The sequence below is a fragment of the Neovison vison genome, chromosome 13, assembly GCF_020171115.1.
Source record: "Neovison vison isolate M4711 chromosome 13, ASM_NN_V1, whole genome shotgun sequence".
NCBI classification, from domain to species: domain Eukaryota; kingdom Metazoa; phylum Chordata; class Mammalia; order Carnivora; family Mustelidae; genus Neogale; species Neogale vison.
Window position 1 is genome coordinate 84367645 of NC_058103.1, and position 27734 is coordinate 84395378.

Sequence of the window (27734 nt, forward strand, 5' to 3'; positions counted from 1 at the left end):
ACAACTACCAAAAGCAGGGATATGGGGGCGCCTGGGTGGCTCAGTGGGTTAAGGCCTCTGCCTTCTGCTCAGGTCATGATCCTAGCATCCTGGGATCAAGCCCCGCATGGGGCTCTCTGCTCAGCGGGGAGCTTGCTTCCTCCTCTCTCTCTCTGCCTGCCTCTCTGCCTACTTGTGATCTGTCAAATAAATAAATAAAATCTTTTAAAAAAAAAAAAAAGGCAGGGATATGAACTGAGTATACTCACATTCACAGTAGCATTATTCACCATAGCCAAAAGGTGGAAGCAAAAGTATTGACAGACGAATAAACAAAATTTTGTATATATACACACAAAGGAATATTGGCCCACCTTAAAAAAGCAAAGGAATTCTAACACACTCTACAATATGGAGGAACCTCAAGCATATTATGTTCAAGAAGCCAGCCAATTAGGGATGCCTGCGTGGCTCAGTCTGTTGAGCCATTGCCTTCAGCTCAGGTCATGATCCCAGAGTCCTGGGATCAAATCCTGAATCGGGTTCCTTGCTCAGCGGGGAGCCTGCTTCTCTCTCTACTTCTGCCTGCCAATCTTCCTGCTTGTTCTCTCTCTCTCTCTCTCTCACTCTGACAAATAAATAAATAAATAAAATCTTTTTTAAAAAGGTCAGCCAGTTAAAGGACAAATACTGTAGGATTTTCTTATATGATGTTCCTAGAATAGTGACATTCAGAGACAGACCAGTAGAATGGGTGTTGCCACAGGCTGGGAAAAGGGGGAAATTAGGGAGTTATTGTTGGATGGGTACAGAGTTTCAGTTTGGAAAGATGGAAGTGTTGATGATGGATGGTGGTGATGGCTGCCTAACAGTATCAGTGTACTTTAATGCCACTGAACTATACACCTAAACGCTGGTGAAATGACACATTTTATGTTCCATATATTTTACCACAATTTCTTAAAAGAATAATGATTTTAGTTAAAAAAAAAAGTAATTGGGCAATCTCTATCAAGAGTCATAAAAGAATTCATAATGTTTCACCAAGATTCCCACCTCTAGAACTTTATCTAAAGAAATTATTCAAATGGGAAAAGCATCTACATGCATCAGATGCTCATTCCCAAGATAGAAAATAAATGAAAAAGTTCACCAATAAGATAGGAAAATAGTTAGAAAAAATTGTAGAGCATTCTCTCTGTTGAGAGAAAAAAAAGTAGGAATTGTTTGGGGTGCCTGGGTGGCTCAGTGGGTTAAGCCACTGCCTTCGGCTCAGGTCATGATCTCAGGGTCCCGGGATCGAGTCCCGCATTGGGCTCTCTGCTCAGTAGGGAGCCTGCTTCCCTCTCTCTTTCTCTCTGCCTGCCTCTCTGCCTACTTGTGATCTCTCTCTGTCAAATAAATAAATAAAATCTTTAAAAAAAAAAAACAGTAGGAATTGTTTACAGACTGTGCCCTATCTTTACAATTATGTAAAAACATGCCTCAAAGAGAATGCCTGAGAAGGAAAAGTCAAAAATGTCATTAACAGCTCTCTCTGGGGCTAGGGGGATTACAGCAAGGCAAAACATGAAAATAAAATACACAAAAATGACAGTGGTAGGGCTATGAGTTTCTGGATTTTTTAAAAAATTTCAACAGCTTGAAAAAATACTTTTTAACTGAATGGGAATGAAGCAATAAGCATTTTATCTTTAAATAATGTTCAGATTGTTGGGAAAATTAAAGTGGGGCTTCTCATTGCTTTCACATGAGATTATAATCACATTGACTTATTCTCCATTAATATCAAACTGAAAGTAAATTCCGAAAAAGTGCTACATACCTGATGTGTGTTGAATGAAGGAGTCTTTCTAGTGGTTCATGTCTAGCACAACTATATAAGAGTGACTTAGGATTAGTGATAAGAACCACAGGCCACTCGCCAAAGACCAAATCTGCAAAGCTAAAGAGGTCATGGTCAAAAGCAAAGATTCGGTACCTAGAGACCAGAAGACAATAAGGTAATTTAGTCACTTTGTATTATAAGACGGTATGAAGGTAATACACAGAACAAATGTAAAAAATGTAAAACTATAGTTTCTGAGATCATGAATTTATACAAAGTAAATAATATTGTTTCTGTCCTTCTTCCCTTGTCCCTATTGCTTTATAGTTCATGTTTGTCACAAATGGGATCTCATGAAGACATAATTTAACTGTGCCCTAGGACAATGCCTGGTACATAGTATGCACCCTTTCATTTCCAAACAAATGCTTGATAAATTAATTCATTTGGTTTCTGTACTTTAAGACTGTTTTGAATCTAAGACATTCATCATAAGCCTAATACCTGATATTCCTCATCTCATCAAAAATGTTAATATTAACATGAACACAATCAGAAATCTCTCATTCTTCTTTCAAACCTTTATTTCTATAATTGCAAAGAAATTAACAAAACTTATTTTGGTTTTCTAAATGCATGGTGAGAGGTACAGGGAGTCATTAAAGAATAACCAAAATTTTATATTTTCTACTTTTTGAACTGAGAAAAGAAATGATTTGACTATGGCAGAAACAATAGTGCTCACCAAATACTCCACGTGCTCCCCTGCATTGCCCAGTCTCCCTGGTATTAGGTTGGGACCATGTGACTATTTCTGGTCAATGGGCTGTGAACAGAAGTGACATGTATCACACTTCTGGTCCAAAGTACTTAAGAGTGGGTGTAAGTTCTCCATGCTCTCTTCCCTGCCCTGGAATTGAGGTGTTAAGATGGAGGAAGTCTGAATCCCTGAGTCACCCCATGGAAGAGAGATGCCCTGGCTCATACCAGATTTACATATATGAAAAAATAAACATCTGCTGTATTATTTGTATCCACAACAAAGCCTAGCCTAATATTACTAATATACTTTTAAAAGCTCTTCTATTATCCTAAAGCAACTTAAATGTTTAGAAGGGCAGGTAAAGGTTAGGTCCTTTCAGTAAAACCCCAGGGTTGGAACAACAGGAGAGCAGGTGGGAAGAGAAAGAGAGGAAATGGTTTCATGACATCACTTAACTTGTAACTATAGCATTTATAAGAAGTAAAGAAGCTGATCAAGGATTAGGAAGGCTATCTGGTAAAAGGCAATCCCAGCCCAGCCCACAACCTCACAGTCATGAATAGACAGGTCTTAGCTCAAAGAAATTACAGTTGCCAACTAATTACAGGCTTCAAGCATACCTTTAGACAGTTTCTAACAGAGCCAATTGAAATGAGTAAGTACCTTACAAGATGTAAAGCTATCTTTTAATTCATGGAAGTAGTTAAAAATAGACAGATAACATATTTAGCTTAAAAAATATTTACTGAATAAAATCTTCAGAGAAGTGAGTGTGAATAAATTAAAGAGTAATTGATAAAACAATGTTCAACAATGAGATGATACTCTTCCATATTTAAGCTACTGTATGTGGTTATTCTCAAAATATGTATTTAGTTCTTGTCTCTTTATATACTTAACTATACTGTATGCTTTTGAAAAACAGGTTATGTTTTCTCACAGAAAGACTTTAATCTTTTTTTTTTTTTTTCCCAATTTATTTATTTTCAGAAAAACAGTATTCATTATTTTTTCACCACACCCAGTGCTCCATGCAAGCTGTGCCCTCTATAATACCCACCACCTGGTACCCCAACCTCCCACCCACCTGCCACTTCAAACCCCTCAGATTGTTTTTCAGAGTCCATAGTCTCTCATGGTTCACCTCCCCTTCCAATTTACCCAAAAGCACATACCCTCCCCAATGTCCATAACCCTACCCCCCTTCTCCCAACCCCCCTCCCCCCAGCAACCCACAGTTTGTTTCGTGAGATTAAGAGTCACTTATGGTTTGTCTCCCTCCCTATCCCATCTTGTTTCATGGATTCTTCTCCTACCCACTTAAGCCCCCATGTTGCATCACCACTTCCTCATATCAGGGAGATCATATGATAGTTGTCTTTCTCCGCTTGACTTATTTCGCTAAGCATGATACGCTCTAGTTCCATCCATGTTGTCGCAAATGGCAAGATTTCGTTTCTTTTGATGGCTGCATAGTATTCCATTGTGTATATATACCACATCTTCTTGGAAAGACTTTAATCTTAATAAAACCAACTATTGTGTATTTGAAGAACTTAAAGCACTAACATGGTCATGACTACCAAGGTAGATATAAAGTTCAGAAGGTGATACACTTATAATTCTAAAGTAAGTGTGGTCCACAGAGCACCTGGTGGGCTTTAAAAAAAAAATGCAGTTTCTTGAGTCCTAAGCCAGACCCATATAATCAAATTCTGTGGAGATAGGGCCTCCAAATTGTTATTTTTAATAACCTCCTCCACAATCCTTGTGCAGCCTAGAGTTTGAGATCCATTTCCAAATGGATGCATCTTGAAAATCCAATGACACAAGTGAGAGCAAATATAACTCTTGCAATGAGTTTTTCACACCAACACACATAATATCTATATTACTTTAAAAACTTAGGGAAATCAAAAGTTCTTCCTTGACTGGGATCACCCATGATAGCAATAAGAAAACTATCGTTTTAGCAAAATTTACATGTTTAAGTTTTATTTTGTGGGGTAGTTCCCTTACCTTCTGTTCTCTTTCCAGTCTCCCACCTCAAGTTCCAAAGTGCCCTGGAGGTGACGCGTGTGCAAAACAGGCATGAGTCCACCGAGAGTGTGCAGGTGCCCACACAAATATGCCGTAGCTGAACTAATTAAAGAAACATGAACAGAATAAGTTGAACAGGTAACTTGTTATGCCAAACTAATAAAAAGATCTCTTCAGGAGAGCAAGAGGAACATAAAAGAATTACAAGCAATTTTTATTTTGGAAGCCTGCCTCACCTCATTATAGACCGAATTCCAGGTGATGGAGAAAGGATAGTGGATGTTGTATAGTGTCCAAACCAAATACTGTGGTTGCTCTGACTACTTTCCTTGGCCAGTAGGAGAAGTTCCTCCATCCGCTTCTGAAATGGGAGAAAAACAGAGGGATCATTAATCAGGGCTCAGGCTGAAATCTACAGATTAAACATCTCCCTTGAAGTTTTATACTAATATTATGTCTAAGGCCTAAGCCCTACTAATTAATGGCCTGCATGGACCTGTATAAATTTTAAACTGTTTTCATATACATTATAATTCATTTGGCCCTAAAAATAACTCTGTGCTAAGTAGGACAAGTATTAGCCGCATTTGATAGATGAGGAAACTGAGAAATAGAGAACAATCTTTAACTGGCATAAATTAATTTCTTTTTTTTAATAGAAATTCTTTACAGAAATTTCTTTATAGAAAATAAGAAGAACCACTGATCTTTTCAGCCCTGTATGCTACACTGCAATTAATAAAGAGGAACTTGAAACTAAACTTCTAAAATAAGATGTACATATGCTGTACCCAAATGTTCACAATAGCTCAACTCAGAATAGCCAAAAACTAGAAACCATCAGTATATCCAAACAATGGAATGTTATGCAGTGATAAAAAGGAAAGAATTACTCAAACACACAAAAATATGGATGAATCACAGAAACATTACACTGAGCAAAAGAAGCCAGACAGAAGAAGAGTATGTACTATATGATTTCATTTACATAAAATTCTTTATATATCTATCTATATCTATCTATATATATATCTATCTTTACATATCTATATAATCTATACTGACAGAAAACCCATGAAAAATCAATGGTTCTCTAGGATTGGGGTGAAGACTGACTACAAAAGAGAACTTTCTAGGATGACAGAAATGTTCTATCTTGATTGTGGTGACAGGTATACCCGCATATATATTTTTTGTCAAAAATCTTCAAACACTTAAAATGAGTGCAATTTATTGTATATAAATCATCCCTCATAAAGCTGATTTCAAAAATAACTTGTACAGGGGCACCTAGGTGGCTCAGTCGGTTAAGCAACTGCTCAGATCATGATCCCAGGGTCCTGGGATCGAGTCCCGCATCCCTCGAGCAGGGAGCCTGCTTCTCCCTCTCCCTTTGCCCCGTACCCCTGCTTGCGCATGCATAAGCACTCTTCCTTTCTCTCTCTCTCTCAAATAAATAAAATTTAAAAAAAATAACTTGTACATGTATAAGTATATATTAATTATCTATAAAGTGCTTATAGCAATGAATTCTTGGACCATACCTTCAGGGTTTCTAATTTGACAAGTCTTGGGGAAAGTCTGAGAATCTGCATTTTATGAGTCCAACTGATTTTCATGCAGATGATCTTTGAATCGTATATTAAAAAACACTGCTCTAAGGAGTAGGCTTTAACATAGTAAGTTTAAAAACTGTCTAAAGACAGTTGGGAGATAAGAAACAAAATATACCTTCATTAAATAAAATGTGTAGTATAACACAATGCATTTCACAATAGTCTATTCACTTGATTTCAAGGTCTCCTGAACCCTCGTATCACTTTGAATCTCTCTCAGCACTTAGCAAATTCTGCCCTTTATTATAGTTATTTCTGCACTAGTCTTGTGCCCCTCCACTACAGTAAATATTCTAAGAGGCAAGTGACTTGATCTTATCGCTCTTGTATGCTTATAGGCAGGCACATACATCTTACCTATGGGCATGCGCTTATTAGTGAGCTGACATCTGTTGTACTACGAAATAATGGGAGGGTCTCAGATGTGACTTTCTAGACAGTTTTAATCCAGCAACGGTTTTCACCTCACTTGCTTTAACGGAAATTTATTTACTTCAGTGGTTGTCCTTCTTTTATTAAAATAAACAGAGTTGGGGCGCCTGGGTGGCTCAGTGGGTTAAAGCCTCTGCCTTCGGCCCATGGGGGTCATGATCCCAGGGTCCTGGGATCGAGCCCCGCATGGGGCTCTCTGCTCAGCGGGGAGCCTACTTCCTCCTCTCTCTCTGCCTGCTTGTCATCTCTCTCTGTCAAATAAATAAATAAATAATCTTTTTAAAATAAATAAATAAATAGATAGATAGATAGATAAAGTACATTAGTTAGAAATAGCAACTGTGGGGATTTAGGAATATACCCCATAGTATAAAAGCTGTATGCCCTGCACCTTGCAAAGAGCATGCTGCACTTAGTACATATTTAATAAATGTTTACTGAATAAATATAAAATTTGAGGTACTTCTTTATGAGATTTTGGGACTAGAACAGGGATAGCAATGATAGTGCTCAAGCAGCCAGTGATTTCTTCTAGCCATACTTGTAACCACAGTAAAATTTTTTGCAAGAATTTCTAGATAAGAACTGGTTTACCTAGATAACCTTAAGTGAGCCACATTTATCCAAGAAAAAAAAAAATAGGTTAGCTACAAAGGGAAGGTAGATTTTTACTGTACCTCATCTAAAATTCCAAAGAAATTATAGGGTCTCTTAGGCCCTGGATTTGGGGTGGCATCCAAAGAGATGAAAGAATAGTTTCCAAAGGGAGTACTGTGGACATAATGGAAAGAGCCATCCTTACGTACAGCAGAATATTTCCTAAAAAATACAAGACAGGAAAGTTTTAGTGCAATCATAAAAAAAGAATGAGTTGAAATTCCTCCCCGTATATCACACTATATTTTGCCTCCCTTTGATAATCTCCTAATCTGACAGAGAAATATATCAACTACTCACAATAAACTGATTAAAAGAAATTTTAAAGATTTTTTTTCCCATGTCTACAAAGATTCAGGCAAACTAATTCATAAGTAACCAAACACAAGGTCATCAAGCAAAACAGAGAAGGAGATGGCTAGTTTAGGTAATCCACTGAACATTTAAAGAGAGGTCAATCAGAATCCAGTGAAATGGTACTTATCCATCATTGAAAAATTTAGTGAGGACCTACTAGAGTACCTAGCAGAATTCTTGGAGTAATGGGATATAAAAGGTATTTGCATCCTGAAACAGGATTAGAGAGACTTAACTCACAATAAAGCCTTGCAAAGATGAAGTCATCAAGCCAGGAGAAAAATGTTAGCTAGGTCTGGGTCAGTAAATCTTCTTCAGTTCCTAAAAATACATCTGTAACATACATGGGGTATACATTCAGTAATGAAAGTCCTCACTACCTAAGTATTAACAGTGTTCAGGTGTCTGTAAGGTTGGAGAATGAAGAACAGCGGGAGAGGGTAGGTAACACAGTACACAGTGTAGGAACTCATTAGTATTTGTTGAATAAATGTGAAGGAAGGTATAGATTGGGGACATACCTATATTATTCAAATGTCAAAACACAAGAAGATAGATAAGGCACATAGGGAAAAATACAAATAAACTCCTAAAACCTAATGTGCTATTGGGGAGCCCTGATAGCTATCATAAAATAAATAGATTATCACAGATATTATAATTAAAAGTCAATTAGCTCTACTGCCTCCCTTCCTTGTATTTTTAAAAATTTTCTATTTTGGGGGCGCCTGGGTGGCTCAGTGGGTTAAGCCGCTGCCTTCGGCTCAGGTCATGATCTCAGGGTCCTGGGATCGAGGCCCACATCGGGCTCTCTGCTCAGCAGGGAGCCGGGTTCCTCCTCTCTCTCTGCCTGCCTCTCTGCCTGCTTGTGATCTCTCTCTGTCAAATAAATAAATAAATAAATAAATATTCTATTTTGGGAGGCACCTGGCTCAGTCAGTTAAGTGAGCAACTCTTGATTTCAGCTCAGGTCATGATCTCAGGGTCATAGGATCCAGCCCGGCACTGGGCTTGGCACTCAGCATAGAGTCTGCTTATCCCTATCCCTCTGCTCCTCCCCCGGTCACATGGGCTCACGCATGTGCACACTCTCCCTCTCTGAAATAAATAAATAAAATCTATTAAAAAAATAAAATTTTCAGGGCACCTGGAAGGCTCAGTTGGTTGAGTGTCTGCCTTTGGCTTGAGTCATGATCCCAGGGTCCTGGGATAGAGCCCCACATCAGGCTCACTGCTCAGCAGGAAGCCTGCTTCTCCCTCTCCCACTCCCCCTGCTTGTGTTCCCTCTCTTGCTGTCTCTCTCTGTCAAATGAATAAATAAAATCTTTAAATAAAGTAAAATAAAATAAAATAAAATTTTCTATTTCAATTTTTTTCTCAGTAAAATTTTTACTTATATTTTTCCTGCTTAATTTGTTTTCAGTTATTCTTTAGGATCTTATAATCTCACATATACTGTTTCCTTTCTTATATTTTTAACACATTAAAATCAACTATCAACCCAACTACTTGAAAATAGAGATTAAAATATATGATAGCTATTAACATTTTTTGAATTATGGATTTTGACATTCTCTGGGGGAATCTTAAGATCAAGATTTAGCTTTAAGATTTTTTTGTTCACTCCAATTCAGTTTTCCTTTCCTTCTCCTACTGTCCTCCGTATTATTCCTTGTGCTCACAAGTGAAACCATATGATAATTGACTTTCGAGAGACTATGTTCTCTGAGAAACAAACTGAGGGTTTTGGAAGGAAGGGGGGTGGGAGGATGGGTGAGCCTGGTGATGTGGAGGGCACATACTGCATGGAGCACTGGGTGTGGTGCATAAACAATGAATCTTGGAACACTGAAAAAATTAAAAAAAAATTTTTTTTAAATCACAGTACCATGTTATGTAAATAAACAAATATGAGTGTTTGTTATTAGGAGAAAAAAAAAGATTGTTTTCGTTCAGTCACTCCTGGGTGACTCAGTCAGTTAAGCGTCTGCCTTTGGGTCAGGTCATGATCCCAGACTCCTTGGACTGAGTCTCACATCAGGCTTGCTCAGTGGGGAGCCTGCTTCTGCGTAAGCCTGCTATTCTCCCTGCTTGTGCTCATTCTCTTGCTCTCCCTCTCTGACAAATAAATAAAATCCTTAAAAAACTTTTTTTTTTCCTTCAGGTTGATATATCTGTAATGTCCATATTTCAGGCTGTTAAAATGCTGCTTATTAAAAATTCAGATAGAGTTTAGGTGCTTAGAAACAAAAATATAAAGGTAAGAAACCTTCAAGTGACTAATAGCTTTACCCTCCAGATAACCAGTCAGACCCAAAGTCCTGTTAATTCTTCCTTGAAAATGTTCCCTAGTTCCAGTCCACAGTCACCATGAAAGATACAAATAGATAATAGAAAATGAAAGATAGTTTGTTCCTGCTCTTTGAAAAATGCCAGTGGAATTTTGATTGGGATGGCATTGAAGTATAGATTGCTCTAGGCAGTATAGACAATGTTCATTCTTCTGATCCATGAGCATGAAATACTCTTAAATCTTTTTGTGTCTCCTTCAATTTCTTTCATGAATGTTCTGTAGTTCCTCAAGTATAGATCCTTTACCTCTTTGGTTAGGTTTATTCCCAGGTATCTTATGGTTCCTGGTGCTATAGTAAATGGAATCGATTCTCTAATTTCCCTTTCTATATTTTTTGTTAGTGTATAAGAAAGCAATTGATTTTGTATCCTGCCACATTACTGAATTGCTCTAGTAGTTTGGGGGTGGAGTCTTTGGGGTTTTCCATATAAAGTATCATGTCCTCTGCGAAGAGAAAGTTTGACTTCTCCTTTGCCAATTTGAATACCTTTTATTTCTTTTTGTTGTCTGATTGCTGTTGCTAGGCCTTCCAGTACTATGTTGAACAACAGTGGCGAGAGTGGACATCCTTGTCATGGTCCTGATCTCAAAGGGAAGGCTGTCAGCTTTTTCCCACTGAGGATGATATTTGCTGTGGGTTTTTTATAGATAGATTTTATAACAATCCTAAAATTTGTATGGAACCAGAAGAGACCCTGAATTGCTAAGGAAATGTTGAAAAAAGAAAAACAAAACTGGGGGCATTACATTGCCTGATCTCAAGCTTTACTACAAAGCTGTGATCACCAAGACAGCATGGCATTGGCCCAAAAACAGACACATAGACCAGTGGAACAGAGTAGAGAGCCCAGATATGGACCCACAACTCTATGGTCAAATAATCTTTGACAAAGCAGGAAAAAATATACAGTAGAAAAAAGACAGTCTCTTCAATAAATGGTGCTGGAAAAATTGGACAACTATGGATACAAGAATGAAACTCGACCATTCTCTTACACCATACACAAAGATAAACTCGAAAGACCTCAACGTGAGGTAGGAATAAATGTGGAATAAATGTAGGAATATATGTGGATAAAAGACCTCAACATGAGGTAGGAATCTATCAAAATCCTAGAGGAGAACATAGGCAGTAACCTCTTTGCCATTAGCCACAGCATGATGTGGCTTTCAAGACATGTCCCTAAAGGCAAAGGAAACAAAAGCAAAAATGAACTTTTAGGACCTCATCCAGATAAAAAGTTTCTGCACAGCAAAGGAAACAGTCAACAAAACAAAGAGGCAGCCCACAGAATGGGAGAAGATATTCGCAAATGACACTACGGACAAAGGGCTGATATCCAAAATCTATAAAGAACTCCTCAAACTCAACACACACAAAACAGATAATCACATCAAAAAATGGACAGAAGACATGAACAGACACTTCTCCAAAGAAGACATACAAATGACTAACAGACACATGAAAAAATGTTCATCATTAGCCATCAGGGAGATTCAAATCAAAACCACATTGAGATACCACCTTACACCAGTTAGAATGGCCAAATTCAACAAGACAGGAAACAACATGTGTTGGAGAGGATGTGGAGAAAGGGGAACCCTCTTACACTGTTGGTGGGAATGCAAGTTGGTGCAGCCACTTTGGAAAACAGTGTGGAGGTTCCTTAAGAAATTAAAAATAGACCCTGGAATTGCACTACTGGGTATTTGCCCCAAAGATAGAGATGTAGTGGAAAAAAGGGCCATCTGTACCCCAATGTTCATAGCAGCAACAGCCACAGTTGCCAAACTGTGGAAAGAACCAAGATGCCCTTCAACAGACAAATGGATAAAGAAGATATGGTCTATATATATAATGGGAGTATTACGCCTCCACCAGAAAGGATGAATACCCAACTTTTGTATCAACATGGACGGGATTGGAAGAGACTATGCCGAGTGAAATATGCAGAAGTCAAGCAGAGAGAGTGAATTATCATATGGTTTCACTTACTTGTGGAGCATAAGGAATAACACAGAGGACACTGGGAGATGGAGAGGAGAAGTGAGTTAGGGGAAATCAGAGGGGGAGATGAGCCATGAGAGACTGTGGACTCTGAGAAACAAACTGAGGGTTTTGGAGTGGAAGGGGTTGGGGGTTTGGGTAAGCCTGGTGGTGGGTATTAAGGAGGGCAGGTATTACATGGAGTAGTGAGTGAGGTGCATAAACAATGAATTTTGGAACACTGAAAAGAAATTTAATTTAATTTAATTTTTAAAAAAAAGAAAATGAAAGATTTCCATCTCCGACATTTTCCTTTCTCACATTGAAAAAGGACAACTTTGTCCTCCAAGTTATGGTGACTCTAATAATATGTTAACCAGTGCTGTTTGACCTGCCACCCTCCAGCTGATGACACTGTCCTCATAACTATGGACTTTGTTAGATGGGGTATATCTCCTATACGTTTCAGTAATAGCCCTTCCATATCATGCTTGGACTATTACAGGACTCCTCTATTCTACAAAACTCCAATCTCCCTGTTTTCTGCTTATTATCCCTATCTTTTTTCTTTTTTTTTTTTTTAAAGATTTTATTTATTTATTTGACAGAGAGAAATCACAAGTAGATGGAGAGGCAGACAGAGAGAGAGAGGGAAGCAGGCTCCCTGCTGAGCAGAGAGCCCGATGTGGGACTCGATCCCAGGACCCTGAGATCATGACCTGAGCCGAAGGCAGCGGCTTAACCCATGAGCCACCCAGGCGCCCTCTTTTTTCTTTTTTGTTGTGTGATTGCCCTTTATCAAGTATTATTTCTTTTTCTTTCTTTTTTTTTAAAGATTTTATTTATTTATTTGACAGAGAGTATCAAGTATTATTTCATTATGTGACTTGTCTCCTTAGGAATCTATACTGGATTATGAACCATTATCCAACACATCTAAATTTCTACACTTGTCACTTAAGACCTCTGTTAACTGGCCCTAAGCTACCTATCCAATGTCATACCAGGCCTCAAAATGATCCTTTATTCTGGTGATACCAGTTTCCTTACTATCCCTAAAAGCTCATTCTAGCTTTTAAAACTCTGGGGTTTTGCCTAAAATATACCCCTCAAAATTTCTTACTTCTCCAAATGCAATCCTTCTCTTAAGGCTGGACACAAATTTTGCTTCTTTTATAAAGTCCTAACTTGCAACTTGAAGATATATAAGTTCTGGAGATCCAATGCACAGCATGATAATTGTAATCAAAAGTACCATTTTACAAACTTCAAAGTCACCAAGAGACTAGATCTTAATTATTCCTACCACAAGAAAATGATAATTATGTGATGGTAATTGAGGTATTAGCTAACTCTATGGTGTCTTCATTTCGCAACACATAAATGCATCACGTGAACATGTTGTACATCTTAATCTTATACAATTTTATATGTCAATTATATCTCAATAATAAAATAAAGTCTCCTCTCTGTCTAGCCCATACTAACTTCTGCCCTTTCCTATTTCTCATAGTGATTATCATGTGTACCAAATAATGTAGCATTTCATCAGTCATCCCTTCATGTTCTTTTCTAATTGTTTCCCAAACAATTCTTATTTCCCTTAACTGGACTTCCTTGAGGGTAGAGGCCATATTTTTAAATATTAGCTCTTGTATCTCTCACGCTATCCAGCTAATGATGGGCTCTCAACAAATTCTCACTACTTGAGTGATGGTCAATGTAGGACAAAGCTGTGGAATACCCCAGAACTGGAAATGAAACTGCAACTAAAAGAACCTGAACACATTGTAACCAGAGAGCTGGTTTTCTAACTCAAAGAACCTTTCATATTCATAGCCTTTTTCACATTCATGGCATATAAAGAAAATTTTAATATTTCTGTGACATACTGGGATAAATGGACAAAGCAACCAGCGTGACCAACTGAGCTCCTCACCCACTCTAGAGGCTCAGAGAATCAGTTACTCAGTATTCCTAAAATCCATAGTACTCTGGTAACAAGCTCTAATCTAAGTGACTTCTGCTACAACATGGTGACTACAGTCAAACACACTCTATTGTATATTTGAAAGTTGCTGCAAGTAGTCACAAGAAAAAAAAAAAGTTTCTTAACTATGTATGGTGATGGGTGTCATTGCAATATATACCTAAAATGAATAAAATGTTATATGTCAATTATGGATATAATTATGGATATAATTGACATATAACATTATATTCATTTTAGGTATACAATCTCTGTCAAATAAATTAAAAAAAATCTTAAAAAAAGAAATGTTTTCACTCATTCACTGACTTGACTGCACCCCTCTTGTACTACTTCATGGTCTGTGTTCTGTTCACTACAGTACCTGTAATAATTCTCGACACTGTCCAGACTTGGAATGTTGAACGCATCTAATTAAAAAGAAAAGAACAATGAATCACTAAATTCTACTCCTGAAACCAATATTATACTATATGCTAACTAAATGGAATTTAAATAAAAATTTGGGGAAGAAAAGCACATGGAAAAAAAAAAAGAACAAACATCATCTATATTAAAAAGAAAAATATAAACATCTTAACAACTAAAGAAGAATGACAATACTTTCAATAACACTTTAAAAGGCAGACTGCCAATAGCCTGATCGTTTTTAAAACTTGGTAACAGAATTCATTTTATCTAGAAACTTATATAAGGTACTAGTAGAGAATAAGAAATACTTTCATATTATATACTATTCAGAATACATCAATTTGCAGTTCTAAGACTGGAGGGTGTTGCTGCTGTTTTAATCATGACTGATACATGGATCCATGCTAAGTGTTTCTAAACAGCTGATCACTTTGATAACAGGACCTAACGCCATCTCTTCTTAAATCCTAAAGATTCAATAAGAAAGGAATTATATAATGGTAAGAGGTAAGGTAAAGGATGTTATAGAACACCTACCTGGAAATATAATGATTTCACAGAGCTTGATTGTCTGGTTGCAGTAACTAAAATTTCTTACCAGCTTGGAATTCCAAGAATCCACTACCTTTCTAATAACTTCAGAGAATAAGCTGTTAAATCCAATGTAGGCTAAAAGAGCTATTATTGTGTATGCAATCCTCTTACTATGTAAGAGAACAATACTGTTATAGTTAAATTTTAATAAAAACTAGTTTCTTCCTATCTTAACACAATATATAAACATAAACACATACAGTAAGTATTTGTCCTTATACAAATCAAATTAGATTATCATGAACTCCAAAGGATGAGCTCTGTTCACAAGATCTAATCACAAGAGGCTGATATTTATTACTTGAAATAAATCAGTAGCCTGGCTTGAAAAACTTTTTTATTATGTACAGGCTTGCTTTTCATTACTAAAGAATTTGACCTGTGCCACTAATGAGGGTCAGGAAAAAAAGGGAAATGTAAATTCAGATCTTCTTCAACTTACAATGGGGTTACATCCAGACAAATCCATTTTAAGTGGTAAATATTTAAGTAGAAAATGCATTTCATACAGTGAACTTACTGATCATCATAGCTTAGCCTCACCTACGTAAAAAATGCTCAGAATGGTTACGTTAGTCTATAGTTGGGCAAAATTATCTAACACAAGGTCAAGGTCTGTTTTATAATAAAGTGTTGAATATCTCATGCTGAAGATCTGAGAGTGAAAAACAAAATGAAAGCACAGGCACAAAATGGTTATAAGGTTAATGGCTCTTTACACTGGCAGTCATGTCCAGCATCACCAGAGTATCATACTGCATATCACTAGCCTAAGAAAAGATAAAAATTCAAAATTCAAAATTCAAAATACAGTTTCTATTGAATGTGTATCACAGTCATACATTGTAAAGTTAAGTCAAGGGGTGCGTGGGTGGCTCAGTCGGTTAGGCTTCTGTCTTTGGCTCAGGTCGTGATCCCAGAGTCCCAGGACTGAGCCCTGCATTGGGCTCCTTGCTCAGAAAGGAGTCCGCTTCTCCCACTGCCACTTCCTCTGCTCATGCTCAGTCTCTCTCTGTCTCTCTCTCTCTCTCACTTGCTCTCCCTCTTGCTTGCTCACTCTCTTGCTCTCAAATGAAATCTTAAAAAATATCGTAAGTCGGGCGCCTGGGTGGCTCAGTTGGTTAAGCGACTGCCTTCAGCTCAGGTCATGATCCCAGAGTCCTGGTATCGAGTCCCACATCAGGCTCCCTGCTCCTTGGAGAGTCTGCTTCTCCCTCTGACTTTCTCCCCTCTCTTGTTCTCTCTCACTGTCTCTCTCTCAAATAAATAAATAAAATCTTTAAAAAAAGAATCATAAGTCAAGCCATCATAAGCTGAACCATCGCAAGTTGGGGACCAAACTTACAGGGTATACCAGAGAAAGCTATAAACCAGATACCCCATCTTCAATTAATAATTCCTAGCTGCTTTGTAAGAACTATTTATAAAGAGAGCATTTTCTGATCAAACCAAAACTACGTATTTCACCAGACAAAATTATCTATTTAAAATGATAGTTTTAAAAATATTTATAATTAGGCATACAGCAGCAATTAATAATCAAGTGAAGCAGATCAAGTACTTAACAAGCAATAAGAAGGTCAATCTATATAAAAACAAACAAGCTTACTCTTAGGATATTTTGCTGAGATTTCCTTACTAATACTACAATAATAATAATGTAAAAAATGTGAAGGGATTATCTATTTCTCTCCTCATACATAGAGATTTGTTTGTAATTTTAATTTTTTAAGTATACACAGTAAAATTCATTCACTGTAATGTACAGTTCTTTCGGTTTTGACAAATGCACAGTCATGTACCCACCACAATGGAACAGTTCTATCATCCCCCATAATTCTTTCATGATGGCTCTTTATAGTCAGCCTATCCACCTCTCCCCCAATCCTTGGCAATCACAATCTGTTCTCCATAGTTCTGCCTTTTCTTGAATGTTACATAAATCATACAGTATATAAACTTATGGGTGGTGGCTTCTATTAGGCAAAATGTTTATCTATTGATTTATACATATGTATTTATGTATGTGGTATGAATGTATATACGTATAGACTGATTGATTTTAGGTTCCACACCCAATGTAGGGCTTGAACTCATGACTCTAGATAAGGGTTGCATGCTCTACCAACTGAGCCAGCCAGACACCCAAAATGGGTTATACTTTTAAACACCCTCTCACACAGGTTTTGCTAGAGGCTTTTCTTCATGTAAAGAAGGACCATCCCAACTTTCCCCTCAAAGACTAGAAGTGACATCTGAAGTTTTAAAATCATATAATATAGTTGTATTTCATAGTTGTGGGCTTTGGTATAACTAAACCTTGTTACAAAGTTCCCACTTCATAATCTTATATTCCAAACTGGAGAATCTGGGCTCTCAAAGGGAAAAAAATCTAGTTTTAATTATATATGGGTGTTGACTCTTACCATGATTTCCTTTAACATCAAGCCACTTGGTTTTTTCCATGACCCTTGTCTTCTTCAGAATACCCTGGTAAGTTTGCCATTCTACCTCATGCTGCCTGGATCCCAAGTGTTCCTTTGTTTTGGCATCAGTCAGGTCTCCTGTAGATTTACATAAGACTTGAATCACAATGCAAAATAAACCCAAGGGGGTTAAAAAATGTTCTCAAATGCACACCGAAGGAACAAAGATACTTAAAGTACTCAACATGTATAAGCATAACAACTTATAAGTCCATCTATGTCCAAAGCAAGCCACACAAAATAGGAATTTCTTATTTTGAAAGGACTTTATTTGTTTCTCATAGGTTAGCAAGTACCTATTTAACTTCCCGTGATATTAGAAATGGGCTCTGAAAAAAAATTATCTTTAAAGAGAGCAGTATAAAAAGTGTCATGAAACTCTGACAAAAATGAAAACTATAAGAAATTCCAACACTCTGGGCAGATGCCTGATATCTATGACAACCACATTTTCCACACCCAAAATCAGGATATGTAATCTGACCAAGTGTTATTATACAGCAAGAAGTGATCTGGAGGTGTGGTTGGGCAATGAAATACCAAAATTTCTGGAAAACAAAACAGACAGTTGAAATGGAGGTTTTCCATAAAATGAGGACTGATAAGCCATCGTATCAGCAGAGGTGTTTCAGTAAGGTGGGTAGGATATGAATTCCCCAATAGACAAGACAGATGCTCCTTTAGCTTTTTCTCCAACACATTTAGAGAGCAAATAGGAGTTGAAAGATTCTAGAGAACCCAAGTCAAAGAAGTACCGAAAGATGAAGAAAAGTGTTCTAAGTCACTTTAAGAATTGACTAATGCTGTTTAAAAAAAGGAAAGTTAGTTTTTTTAAAAAAGATAACTTTTGGGCATCTGGTTGGCTCAGTCAGTTAAGCCTCCCACTCTTGATTTCCGCTCAGGTCATGATCTCAGGGTCCTGAGATGGATCCCTGATGAGCTCTGCCCTGGGCCTGGAGCCTGCTTGAGATTCTCTCTCTCCCTCTGCCCCTCCCCCAACCTCAAAAGAAAGAGAGAGAGAGAGAGAAGGAAGGAGGGGAGGGAGAGAAGGAAGGGAGGAATTGTGGTTCAAGGGCTTTCCCTAATTCTCTTAAATCCAGAACTATAACGACGAACGAATACAAATACAGCAGACAGTATACTAAGAAGAATCATGAGCCTTGCTTCTACTGCTTTGACAAAACCTTGCTATGGCAAGTCATTGATTGGTCTTGGATCTTGACTCAATTTTGCATAGGCAAAGGAAATTACAATGTCCTATCTCCCCTACAGGAGGACTCACCTGGGGCTGGGGCTATAGTGTTCCCAACATTCCCCAGGTGAAAAGCTGCAGCCCTGTCTAGCATTCTACCATCCGGACCATAGAACAACGCGACAGCACGGCAACCCTCCCTACCTGTTGCCAGGACGAGAGCTGGTTGAATGATGCGAATAGTTTCTGAACAGAACTTCTCTAAGTCTACAGCTCTGCCTGGATCACGAAACCTGCTCAGGTGAATGTCGGATATCTGCCGAAAGCAGGTATTAAACAGAGATATCTGAGTCAGGAAGAGGCAGCACGGACAGCAGGCGACCATGCAGCTCTCTCTAGGGGGAAGGAAATGGCAAGGATGTCCCGCAAGAACGAACCCCCCTCCAGGGAAGAACAGAGCCCCCAGCCGGGAGTTTGGGGCCGCGGAGGTCGCACCCTGGCGGAAAGTGCCCGCGTCCCACCGCGTGGTGACGGCTCTCCACCCACCCCTGCCCTGCTCCCGCTGCGTCACCTGCAGACCCCAGAAGATGTTGCCGGCTCCGGGGCCCGGCGCGGGGTGCAGGCTCCTGGAGGCGCGGGGCTGCGGCAGCGGTGAGGGCTGACCCGCCAACCCATAGTGCTCCAAGAGCACCGCCGCCAGCGCGGCTGCCGCCAGCCCCGCAACCACCCTGATGGCCAGCACTGCAGCCATTCCGCCGGCCTGGGCGCGGCCCTTGCCGTCCGGGGCTCAGCTGGTGCTGCGCCCCCGGGAGCTGCTCTAGCTGCACTTCCGGACTCTATGGTCGCGGGGGCCTAAAGCGCAGCTCGGCCGCCGCCGCAGCACCTGCACCTTGCGAGGCACCTGCTACCAGCCAGCCGCCCACGTCTCTGGGCTGGGTTGGCAAACGGAATGCGGGTGAAGTAAAGGAAACCGAGACCCCCAGCGCCAATCAAGGTTGCCGAGGAGTGGTGGGGAAAGAACCCTGGTCCGGGAGGCGGAGGCTAAAGTCCTGGCTCCGCCTTAGTCAATCATTCCTGACCCCGATGGGTCAGTTTCCTTACCCATAAAACGGAGCTAATGAAGCCTCGCGTGCGTACTTCACAGGCTTCTGAGAATCACAGTATGTATAAGGACGCCATTTAAATTACTGTACAGATGTGACAGCTGACTCTCTCTCGGCCCTTCTGATTAACAACGTGTTTCCATAGGTTTTCAATAGATGTAGTACGTACGTATTTTTTTCTAAACCTGATTTCTTACGCACTTGGCTATGTAATATCCCGTTGCCATTTAACAAACTGTAAATACTCCCCATGGGCAGTCACAGGAGAAGAATTAGATTCGGGTCCTGCCCTTCTAACCATTCTGTTATTGTTGAACTTTTGGATTATTTATGTTCAGAATGTTCTGAATAAACATTCTGAATTAACATATGCTGTTTTGAAAGAAAAACATTTTTATACAACTAGCACCCTTTAAAACACCTATTTGAGGGGCGCCTGGGTGGCTCAGTGGGTTAAGCCACTGCCTTCGCTCAGGTCATGATCTCAGGGTCCTGCGATCGAGTCCCGCATCGGGCTCTCTGCTCAGCAGGGAGCCTGCTTCCCTCTCTCTCTCTGCCTGCCTCTCCATCTACTTGTGATTTCTCTCTGTCAAATAAAAAAAAAAAAACACCTATTTGAGTTATTTTCTTGGGATACGTTGCCAATATTGAAGTTATGCCTACTTTAATTCATTAAATACTTTCTGTGTACCTTTGGAAAGCAAGGCATTGATCTCAGCAGAAAATATAATGAAACCTAAGTAGCTAAAGAACCATGATTCATTATTTAGAAGCTTAGGTAAGAAAGAGAAATATACAAGTAAGTTTAATGTAAGACCAATATGCCATGTGGCACAAGAGACAACAAGATATAAAAGGCCAGAAGGGGTTTAACCAGAACAGATCCCATCTATAGGATCAGGAAAAGTTTAAGGAGGTGTCATACAGAACATGGAGAGTTATTTCTGAGTGGCAGAGACTGGGGATGGGGTGGGGAGAAGCACTTTCCACCAGGACCTAACATGAATCAAAGCATTAAGATGAGAATGTAAGACTTGTTGAGGAAATAGTGAGTACTTTGGTTTGTATGGGCCTAGAGTATACTTAGAGGAATAGTAGTAATTGAACCAGACCTTTAGTTTGAACCACATTTTGGAAGGCCTGTATAAATGTCAAGAGTGAAGACAGATCTGGCAACAGCACATGGAACCAACTGGACAGGGGAGAGGTATAGCAGAGACTCTGTTTGGAAGAATATTGGAATAGGGACGCTGGGTGGCTCAGTCGGTTAAGCAGCTGCCTTCGGCTCAGGTCATGATCCCAGCGTACTGGGATCGAGTCCCACATCCGGCTCCTTGCTCGGCAGGGAGCCTGCTTCTCCCTCTGCCTGCCTCTCTGCCTGCCTCTCTGTCTGCCTGTGCTCGCTCTCTCTCCCTCTCTCTGACAAATAAATAAAATCTTAAAAAAAAAAAAAAAGAAGAAGAAGATTGGAATAATCTAGTGCTATGGTCTGAATGTGTCCCCACAATAGGTATATGTTGAAATCCTAATACTCAATGTGATGGAATTTAGAGATGGGCTCTTCACTTATGAACAGAATTAGTGCCCTTATAAAAGAGACCGTAGAGAGATCCCCCACCCCTTCCACCATGTGGGGACACAGTGAGAAATCAGCAATCTGCAACCTGTAAGAGGGTTTCAGCAGAATCCAACCATTCTAGCACCCTGATCTTAGAATTTCACCCTCCAGAACTATGGGAAATATACTGTTATTTACAACCTACCCAGTCTGCAATATTTTATCTTAGCAACCCAAACAGACTGAGACTGCAGGCAGTGGGTAACTGCAAAGTCCTGAAGAAGGAAGATGGGAGAGCGTGACACTGAGATTACAAAGGAAAGATCAGATGTAAAACAATTGTGAAGACCAAAACTACAGAATTTGACAGCTGATTAGATATTCGAGGGAAGAATAAAAGACAGTTAAAACTAGTGCCAAAATTTGGAACCCAAGTGACAAAAAAATACTAGGGCTATGATATGTGTGGAGAGCATTGTCCATATGAATAAAGTTTTTGGTTTTGTCTAATGTTGCACTAGAAAAATATCTGTATGGATATCTTTAAACCAAATTTGGAAGATATATTTGAGATGATCTGATTTAAAACATAGGCAATATGGCATGTATGACAGGCATTTGAAGAGGCCTTAGAACAACTTTAAAAAAAATATCAGAATAATTTTCCAGAAATGGAAGACAACAAGAATCTGCATGATAGATGATAGGAATAGACATGCTATTAAGACATTTTGGACTGAGAAATAATGGTTTAAAGTCACAATGGCCAGCAGTCTGGATTGCAGGCACTGAACTGTAACCAAGCTGCTTCACTCATGGTATTCATAGCGAGTCGAAACAGGAATTATTTAATGACGGTTAATGATTCTTTTTTTTTTTAAGATTTTATTTATTTATTTGACAGACAGAGATCACAAGTAGGCAGAGAGGCAGGCAGAGAGGAGGAAGCAGGTTCCCTGCCGAGCAGAGAGCCTGATGTGGGGCTTGATCCCATGACCCTGGGGTCATGACATGAGCCGAAGGCAGAGGCCTTAACCCACTGAGCCACCCAGGCGCCCCCGGTTAATGATTCTTTAGGGAATACAGCTAATACACCACAAATCATCATACAAGGTGATTCTCAGTTCCTAACAGCCAAAGGAGAAAGAGATTTCTTTTTATCTCATAAAGAGAGCAAGCAGCAATGTCCCATCAAGGCAAAATATTCTAGAACTAAAGTCAAGGAAGAATGTATCACTTGGGCATTTCACAAACAATGGACATTGTCATCAACAGTCTTAAACTGAAAAATGTGACTCTCACAAACATGTAGAAATTATCTTCAGATTACTATTTCTTATACTAAGTTTGTTTAAAAATCCAATAATGCAGGGCACATGGGTGGCTCAGTCAGTTAAGCATCCAACTCTTCATTTCAGCTCAGGCCATGATGTTCAGATTGTGAGACTGAACCCCTCATCAGGCTCCAGACCCAGTGCAGAGTTTGCTTTAGATTTTCTCTCTACCTCCCCTTCTGTCCCTTCGCCATCTCGCATGGGCTCTCTCTTTCTCTCTCTCAAATAAATAAACCTTTTTTAAAATTCCAAAAATACGGTATGTAATAATTTTTCTGTGATGTCATTTCTGTGTAGAGCTAAAGTAATGTAATCAAAGTAGTTTTTTGTGTATGTAAGATTTTTAAATTTCAAAATTGTGATATATAAAATATACCATCTTACCCATCTTTAAGTATATAATTTAGTGCCATTAAGTACATTCACATTGTTGTGCAACCATCATCACCATCCATCTCCTGAACTAAACTAAAATACTGTACCCATTAAATACTGAAGCCTCATCCTCCCCTCCCCACTCCCTAATAAATGTTTTCACCTATGTTATAGCATGGGTCAGAGTTTCCTTCTGTTTTAGGACCAAATAATATTGCATTGTATAAATATACCACATTTTCTTTACTCATTCATCTGTGAAACGACATGCAGATTATTTCCACTATTTGGCTCTTGTGGATGTTGTTACTATGAACATCAGTGGGTACCAGACAGTTTTTCAGCTTTTTAGGGAACACTCCTTAGGAAAACAAATTTGAGGAGAATTTCATCTAAGTAGTTCAGGCTCTGTATAAGGAACCTGAAACACGAGCAAAAGTAAGAAATCACAGATCAAGGAAATTCTCACACATGTCATAATATGATGAACGTTTAGAACATTATGCCAGTAAAATAAGCCGGTTGTAAAAGTACAAATACTGTATGATTCCACCTATATGAGGTACTGAGAGTATTCAAATTCACAGAGACAGAAAGTAGAATGGTGGCTGCCAAGGGCAATGAGAAGTTAAGGTTTAATAAATACAAATTTTCAATGTCGCAAGATGAGAAAGTACTATAGCTGGATGGTGGTGATGGTTGCACAACAATGTGAATGCATTTAATGCCACTGTACAGCTGTGGTTGGGCTCCCTGCTCAGCCGGGAGCCTGCTTCTCCTCCCTCTGCCCCTCCCCCAGCTTGTGCTCCCTACTCTCTCTTCTCTCTCAAATAAATTAAAAAAAAAAATCTTTAAATACTAAATACTAAATTAAAAAATACTAAAATACTAAATTAAAAAATAAACGTGGGAAGCTTGATCTTAGGTTACTATTTTTTTAAAGATTTTATTTATTTATTTGACGAGAGAGATCACAAGTAGGCAGAGAAGCAGGCAGAGAGAGAGGGGGAAGCAGACTCCCCGCCAAGCAGAGAGCCCGATGTGGGACTCGATCCCAGGACCCCGAGATCATAACCTGAGCCGAAGGCAGAGACTTAACCCACTGAGCGACCCAGGTGCCCCTTAGGTTACTATTTTTAAAAAGATTTTATTTATTTATTTGAGAAAGAGCGAGAGTAAGAAAGCAGAAGCAGTGTGGGAGCAGCAGGCAGAGGGAGAAGCAATTCTCCACTGAGCAGGGAGCCTGACGGTGAGCTCAATCCCAGGACTCCAGGATCATGACCTGAGCTGAAGGCAGCAGCCCAACCGACTGAGCCACTCAGGCGCCCCATCTTAGGTTACTATTAAAATGATCACCATTTAGGGGCACCTAGCTGGCTCAGTCAGTAGAGCACGAGAATCTTGACTTTGGGGTTGTAAGTTTGACCCCCTGTTGGGTGTAGAGACTATTTAGAATCTTTTTTAAAAACACGATTATCATTTATATGTCATTTTATGGTTGAGTAAAAGAAACATGGACCACACAGCCACTTTGGGATGGGGCAATCACGGCAAGTTTGGATGACATCAAATCCACTCTTACATGTGTTTAAATGTATATGATAGATGGGAAAACAGTCATAAGGTTGTCGGCTTTCACATTCCTGAGATACAAATGCTAATTTGCCATCCCTGCAATGAAACATAAATCCAAAAGCCTTTAAAAAAAAAAAATGCAGGGCGCCTGGGTGGCTCAGTGGGTTGAGCCGCTGCCTTCGGCTCAGGTCATGATCTCAGGGTCCTGGGATCGAGTCCCGCATCGGGCTCTCTGCTTGGCAGGGAGCCTGCTTCCCTCTCTCTCTCTCTCTGCCTGCCTCTCTGTCTACTTGTGATCTCTGTCTGTCAAATAAACAAATAAAATCTTAAAAAAAAAATGCAGAGAACTAATGCCCCCATCAAAAGTTAGAAAAAGCACCAAACTCAGAAATTAAAATTAAAAACTCCCAGAGAAATATGTTGGTCACATTATTATTATTACTTAAGATTTCATTTTTTTAAAGATTTATTTATTTGAGAGAGAGAGAGCACAAGGTGGGGGGGTGGGACGGGGAAGGGCAGAGGGTGAGAAAGAATCCTCAAGCAGACTTCTTACTGAGCAAGTCTCAATCTCAGGACCTAGAATCATGACCTGAGCCAGAATCAAGGGTTGGCTATTTAACTGATTGAGCCAGCCATGACACACTTAAGATTTTATTTTTAAGTAATCTCTATACCCAACATGGGGGCTTGAACCCACAACCCCAAGAACAAAAGCCACACACTTTGCTCCACTGGCTGAGCCACCCAGGTGCCCCCTGTTATTATTTTTTTAATATTTAAAAGTTAGCCTTTATTTCTTAAATTGATGGTGGATACACTGGTCTTCATTTTATTGTTACTCTTTAACATGTAAGTATGTCACATGTAACCTTTAGTATTATGAAATATTTACCATAAATTCTTATAAGAAACACTTAGTAAAAATCCAATAAATGCATACTTACTTTTTCATTAAAAATATGAAAAATATTTAAATGTGCACTCTATTCAACCTGGCATTTATACTTAAAGTAAGTTATCCTAAGGAAATATATGAATGTTTATAGGGAATTACCAATAAGTATGTTTAAACTTTTTTTTTTAAAGATTTTATTTTAATAAGTATGTTTAATAAAGCAAGTTTATAATAGGAAAAAACTGAAAACAAACTACAGTGAATGTTCTACAATAAGAGTCCTAGAGATAAAAACGACACAGCCATATATGCCAATACCATGCAGTAATCTTAAAATAATTTTGAAAAAACATTAATAGTATGAAAATACATTGGTAACATGTTAATGGGTATTTTACACACACACACACACACACACACACACACACACACCTGGAAGCATATACACCAAACTGTCAACAGTGGTTATTTTGGGATTCTGAAATTATATGAGATCATAGGTTATTTATACTTTCTCCTCTTTGCATATCCATATTTTCTGAGTTTTCAACAATGACAATGTAAAGAGGAAAAAAAACTTTTATTTTGTTTTGGTTTAGCAAAATTTTTCTATAAAAGACCAGATAGTGTTTTAGGCTTGGTGGGCCAGGTGTTTCTATGGTGACTATTCACATCTACCACTGTGCAAAAGCAGCCATAGTCAATATACAAATGAATAAGGTGGCAGCATTCCAATAAAGCTTTATTTATGGACACTGAAATTTGAAGTTTATGCATTTTAAGTGTATTATAAAATATTCTTCTTTTGACCTTTTTTCAACCATGTGAAAAATGTTAAAACTATTCTTAACTTGAAGACTATATTAAAATAGACAGCAGGGAGATGCCTGGGTGGCTCAGTTGGTTAAGCTGCTGCCTTCAGCTCAGGTCATGATCCCAGGGTCCTGGGATCAAGTCCCATGTCGGGCTCCTTACTCAGCAGAGAGTCGGCATCTCTCTCTGCCTCTGCCTGCTGCTCTGCCTGCTTGTGTTCTCCCTCTCTCTCTCTCTCTGACAAATAAATAAATAAATAAATAAAATCTTTTAAAAATTAAAAAAAAATAGCATGTGGAGTTGGGGCCATATTTTGTTCACTTCTGTTAAGAACAAGCTTTTTTTGTTGTTGTTGTTTTGGTTTGTTTTTGTTTTTGTTTTAGATTTTATTTATTTATTTGACAGACATAGATCACAAGCAGGCAGAGAGGCAGGCAGAGAGTGGGGGAGGGGGAAGCAGGCTCACTGCTGAACAGAGAGTCCGATGCAGGGCTCGATCCCAGGACCCTGAGATCATGACCTGAGCCAAAAGCAGAGGCTTTAATCCACTGAGCCACCCAGGTGCCCCACTTTTGGTTTTTATTGCATTTATTTCACTGGATTTCTGCTCTGGTCTTTATTATACACACACACACACACACATATATGTATACATATGTATATATATTATTTGTTATTATTTATTTTTAAAACAATTTTAAAGGAATAAGATGCCTGAATAGAATATACAGAGGTTGGTAGGCTGTGTTGACAGGTGCTCAAACTATCATAGGTCCAGCTCGGTTCCTCTTTCCAGAATATACTCAGATCCTGGACCAATAAATTTGTTCATGTTTATTTAATCTGTTCACCAAAGCACTTGAACCCCATACTGATGCAGCCTGCTGCAAACTGGGGCATAAAACTCTCCACAAACTTGATGGAAGGACCCACTCTGTCTCTCTCCAAGCCAGATTTTATTCTTCTGGTATTCAGAAATGGCTCAACCTACCAGGAACGAGAGCATTCACTCTCATTTCTTCTCAGTCATGTGCACATTTCCGTGTCCTGGCTCCTCTGTGAAGGGCATGCTCACTGGAGTTGTATGGCTCTTGATCCACATCCCGATTCTCTCTATTTGTAGTACCTTCCACAAGTTATTTATCTATTTCTCTTCCTAGACTTTCCTCCCCCCTTTATCAGGGCTAAAACACTCTTGTGGTCAATCACTTACACAGATAGGATTGTCTGACCAGCAGTGCCCTTAAATGAAACCTCTGGATTCAGGGCAGATTCAGGATCTATATGGATCCCTAATCCAGATCTGACTCAAGTTGAACCAGCAATCTGAGTTTCACTCCAGATATGACTCCCTAAGTATCGATATCCTTGTTTTTAAATAGGAAGCCAAATA

General features: G+C 39.0%; 1 protein-coding gene across 3 annotated transcripts in view; it reads right to left on the minus strand.

Moving 5' to 3' along the window:
• Positions 1-27734, minus strand: part of TMEM62 (transmembrane protein 62) — a 55600-nt gene that overhangs the window by 17483 nt on the left and 10383 nt on the right. The window contains exons 1-8 of one of the 3 annotated variants that reach the window (XM_044231335.1): positions 19257-19654; positions 18890-19001; positions 17434-17571; positions 14367-14412; positions 7336-7477; positions 4847-4971; positions 4590-4712; positions 1805-1960 (exon numbers count right to left, since the gene is read on the minus strand). In XM_044231335.1, the coding sequence (XP_044087270.1) occupies positions 1805-1960; positions 4590-4712; positions 4847-4971; positions 7336-7477; positions 14367-14412; positions 17434-17571; positions 18890-19001; positions 19257-19436 (1022 nt within the window). In that variant the 5' untranslated portion in view covers positions 19437-19654. Of the gene's footprint in view, positions 1-1804; positions 1961-4589; positions 4713-4846; positions 4972-7335; positions 7478-14366; positions 14413-17433; positions 17572-18889; positions 19002-19256; positions 19655-27734 lie in introns of those variants that run through there. The other 2 variants (XM_044231337.1, XM_044231336.1) reach the window with 2 other exon arrangements.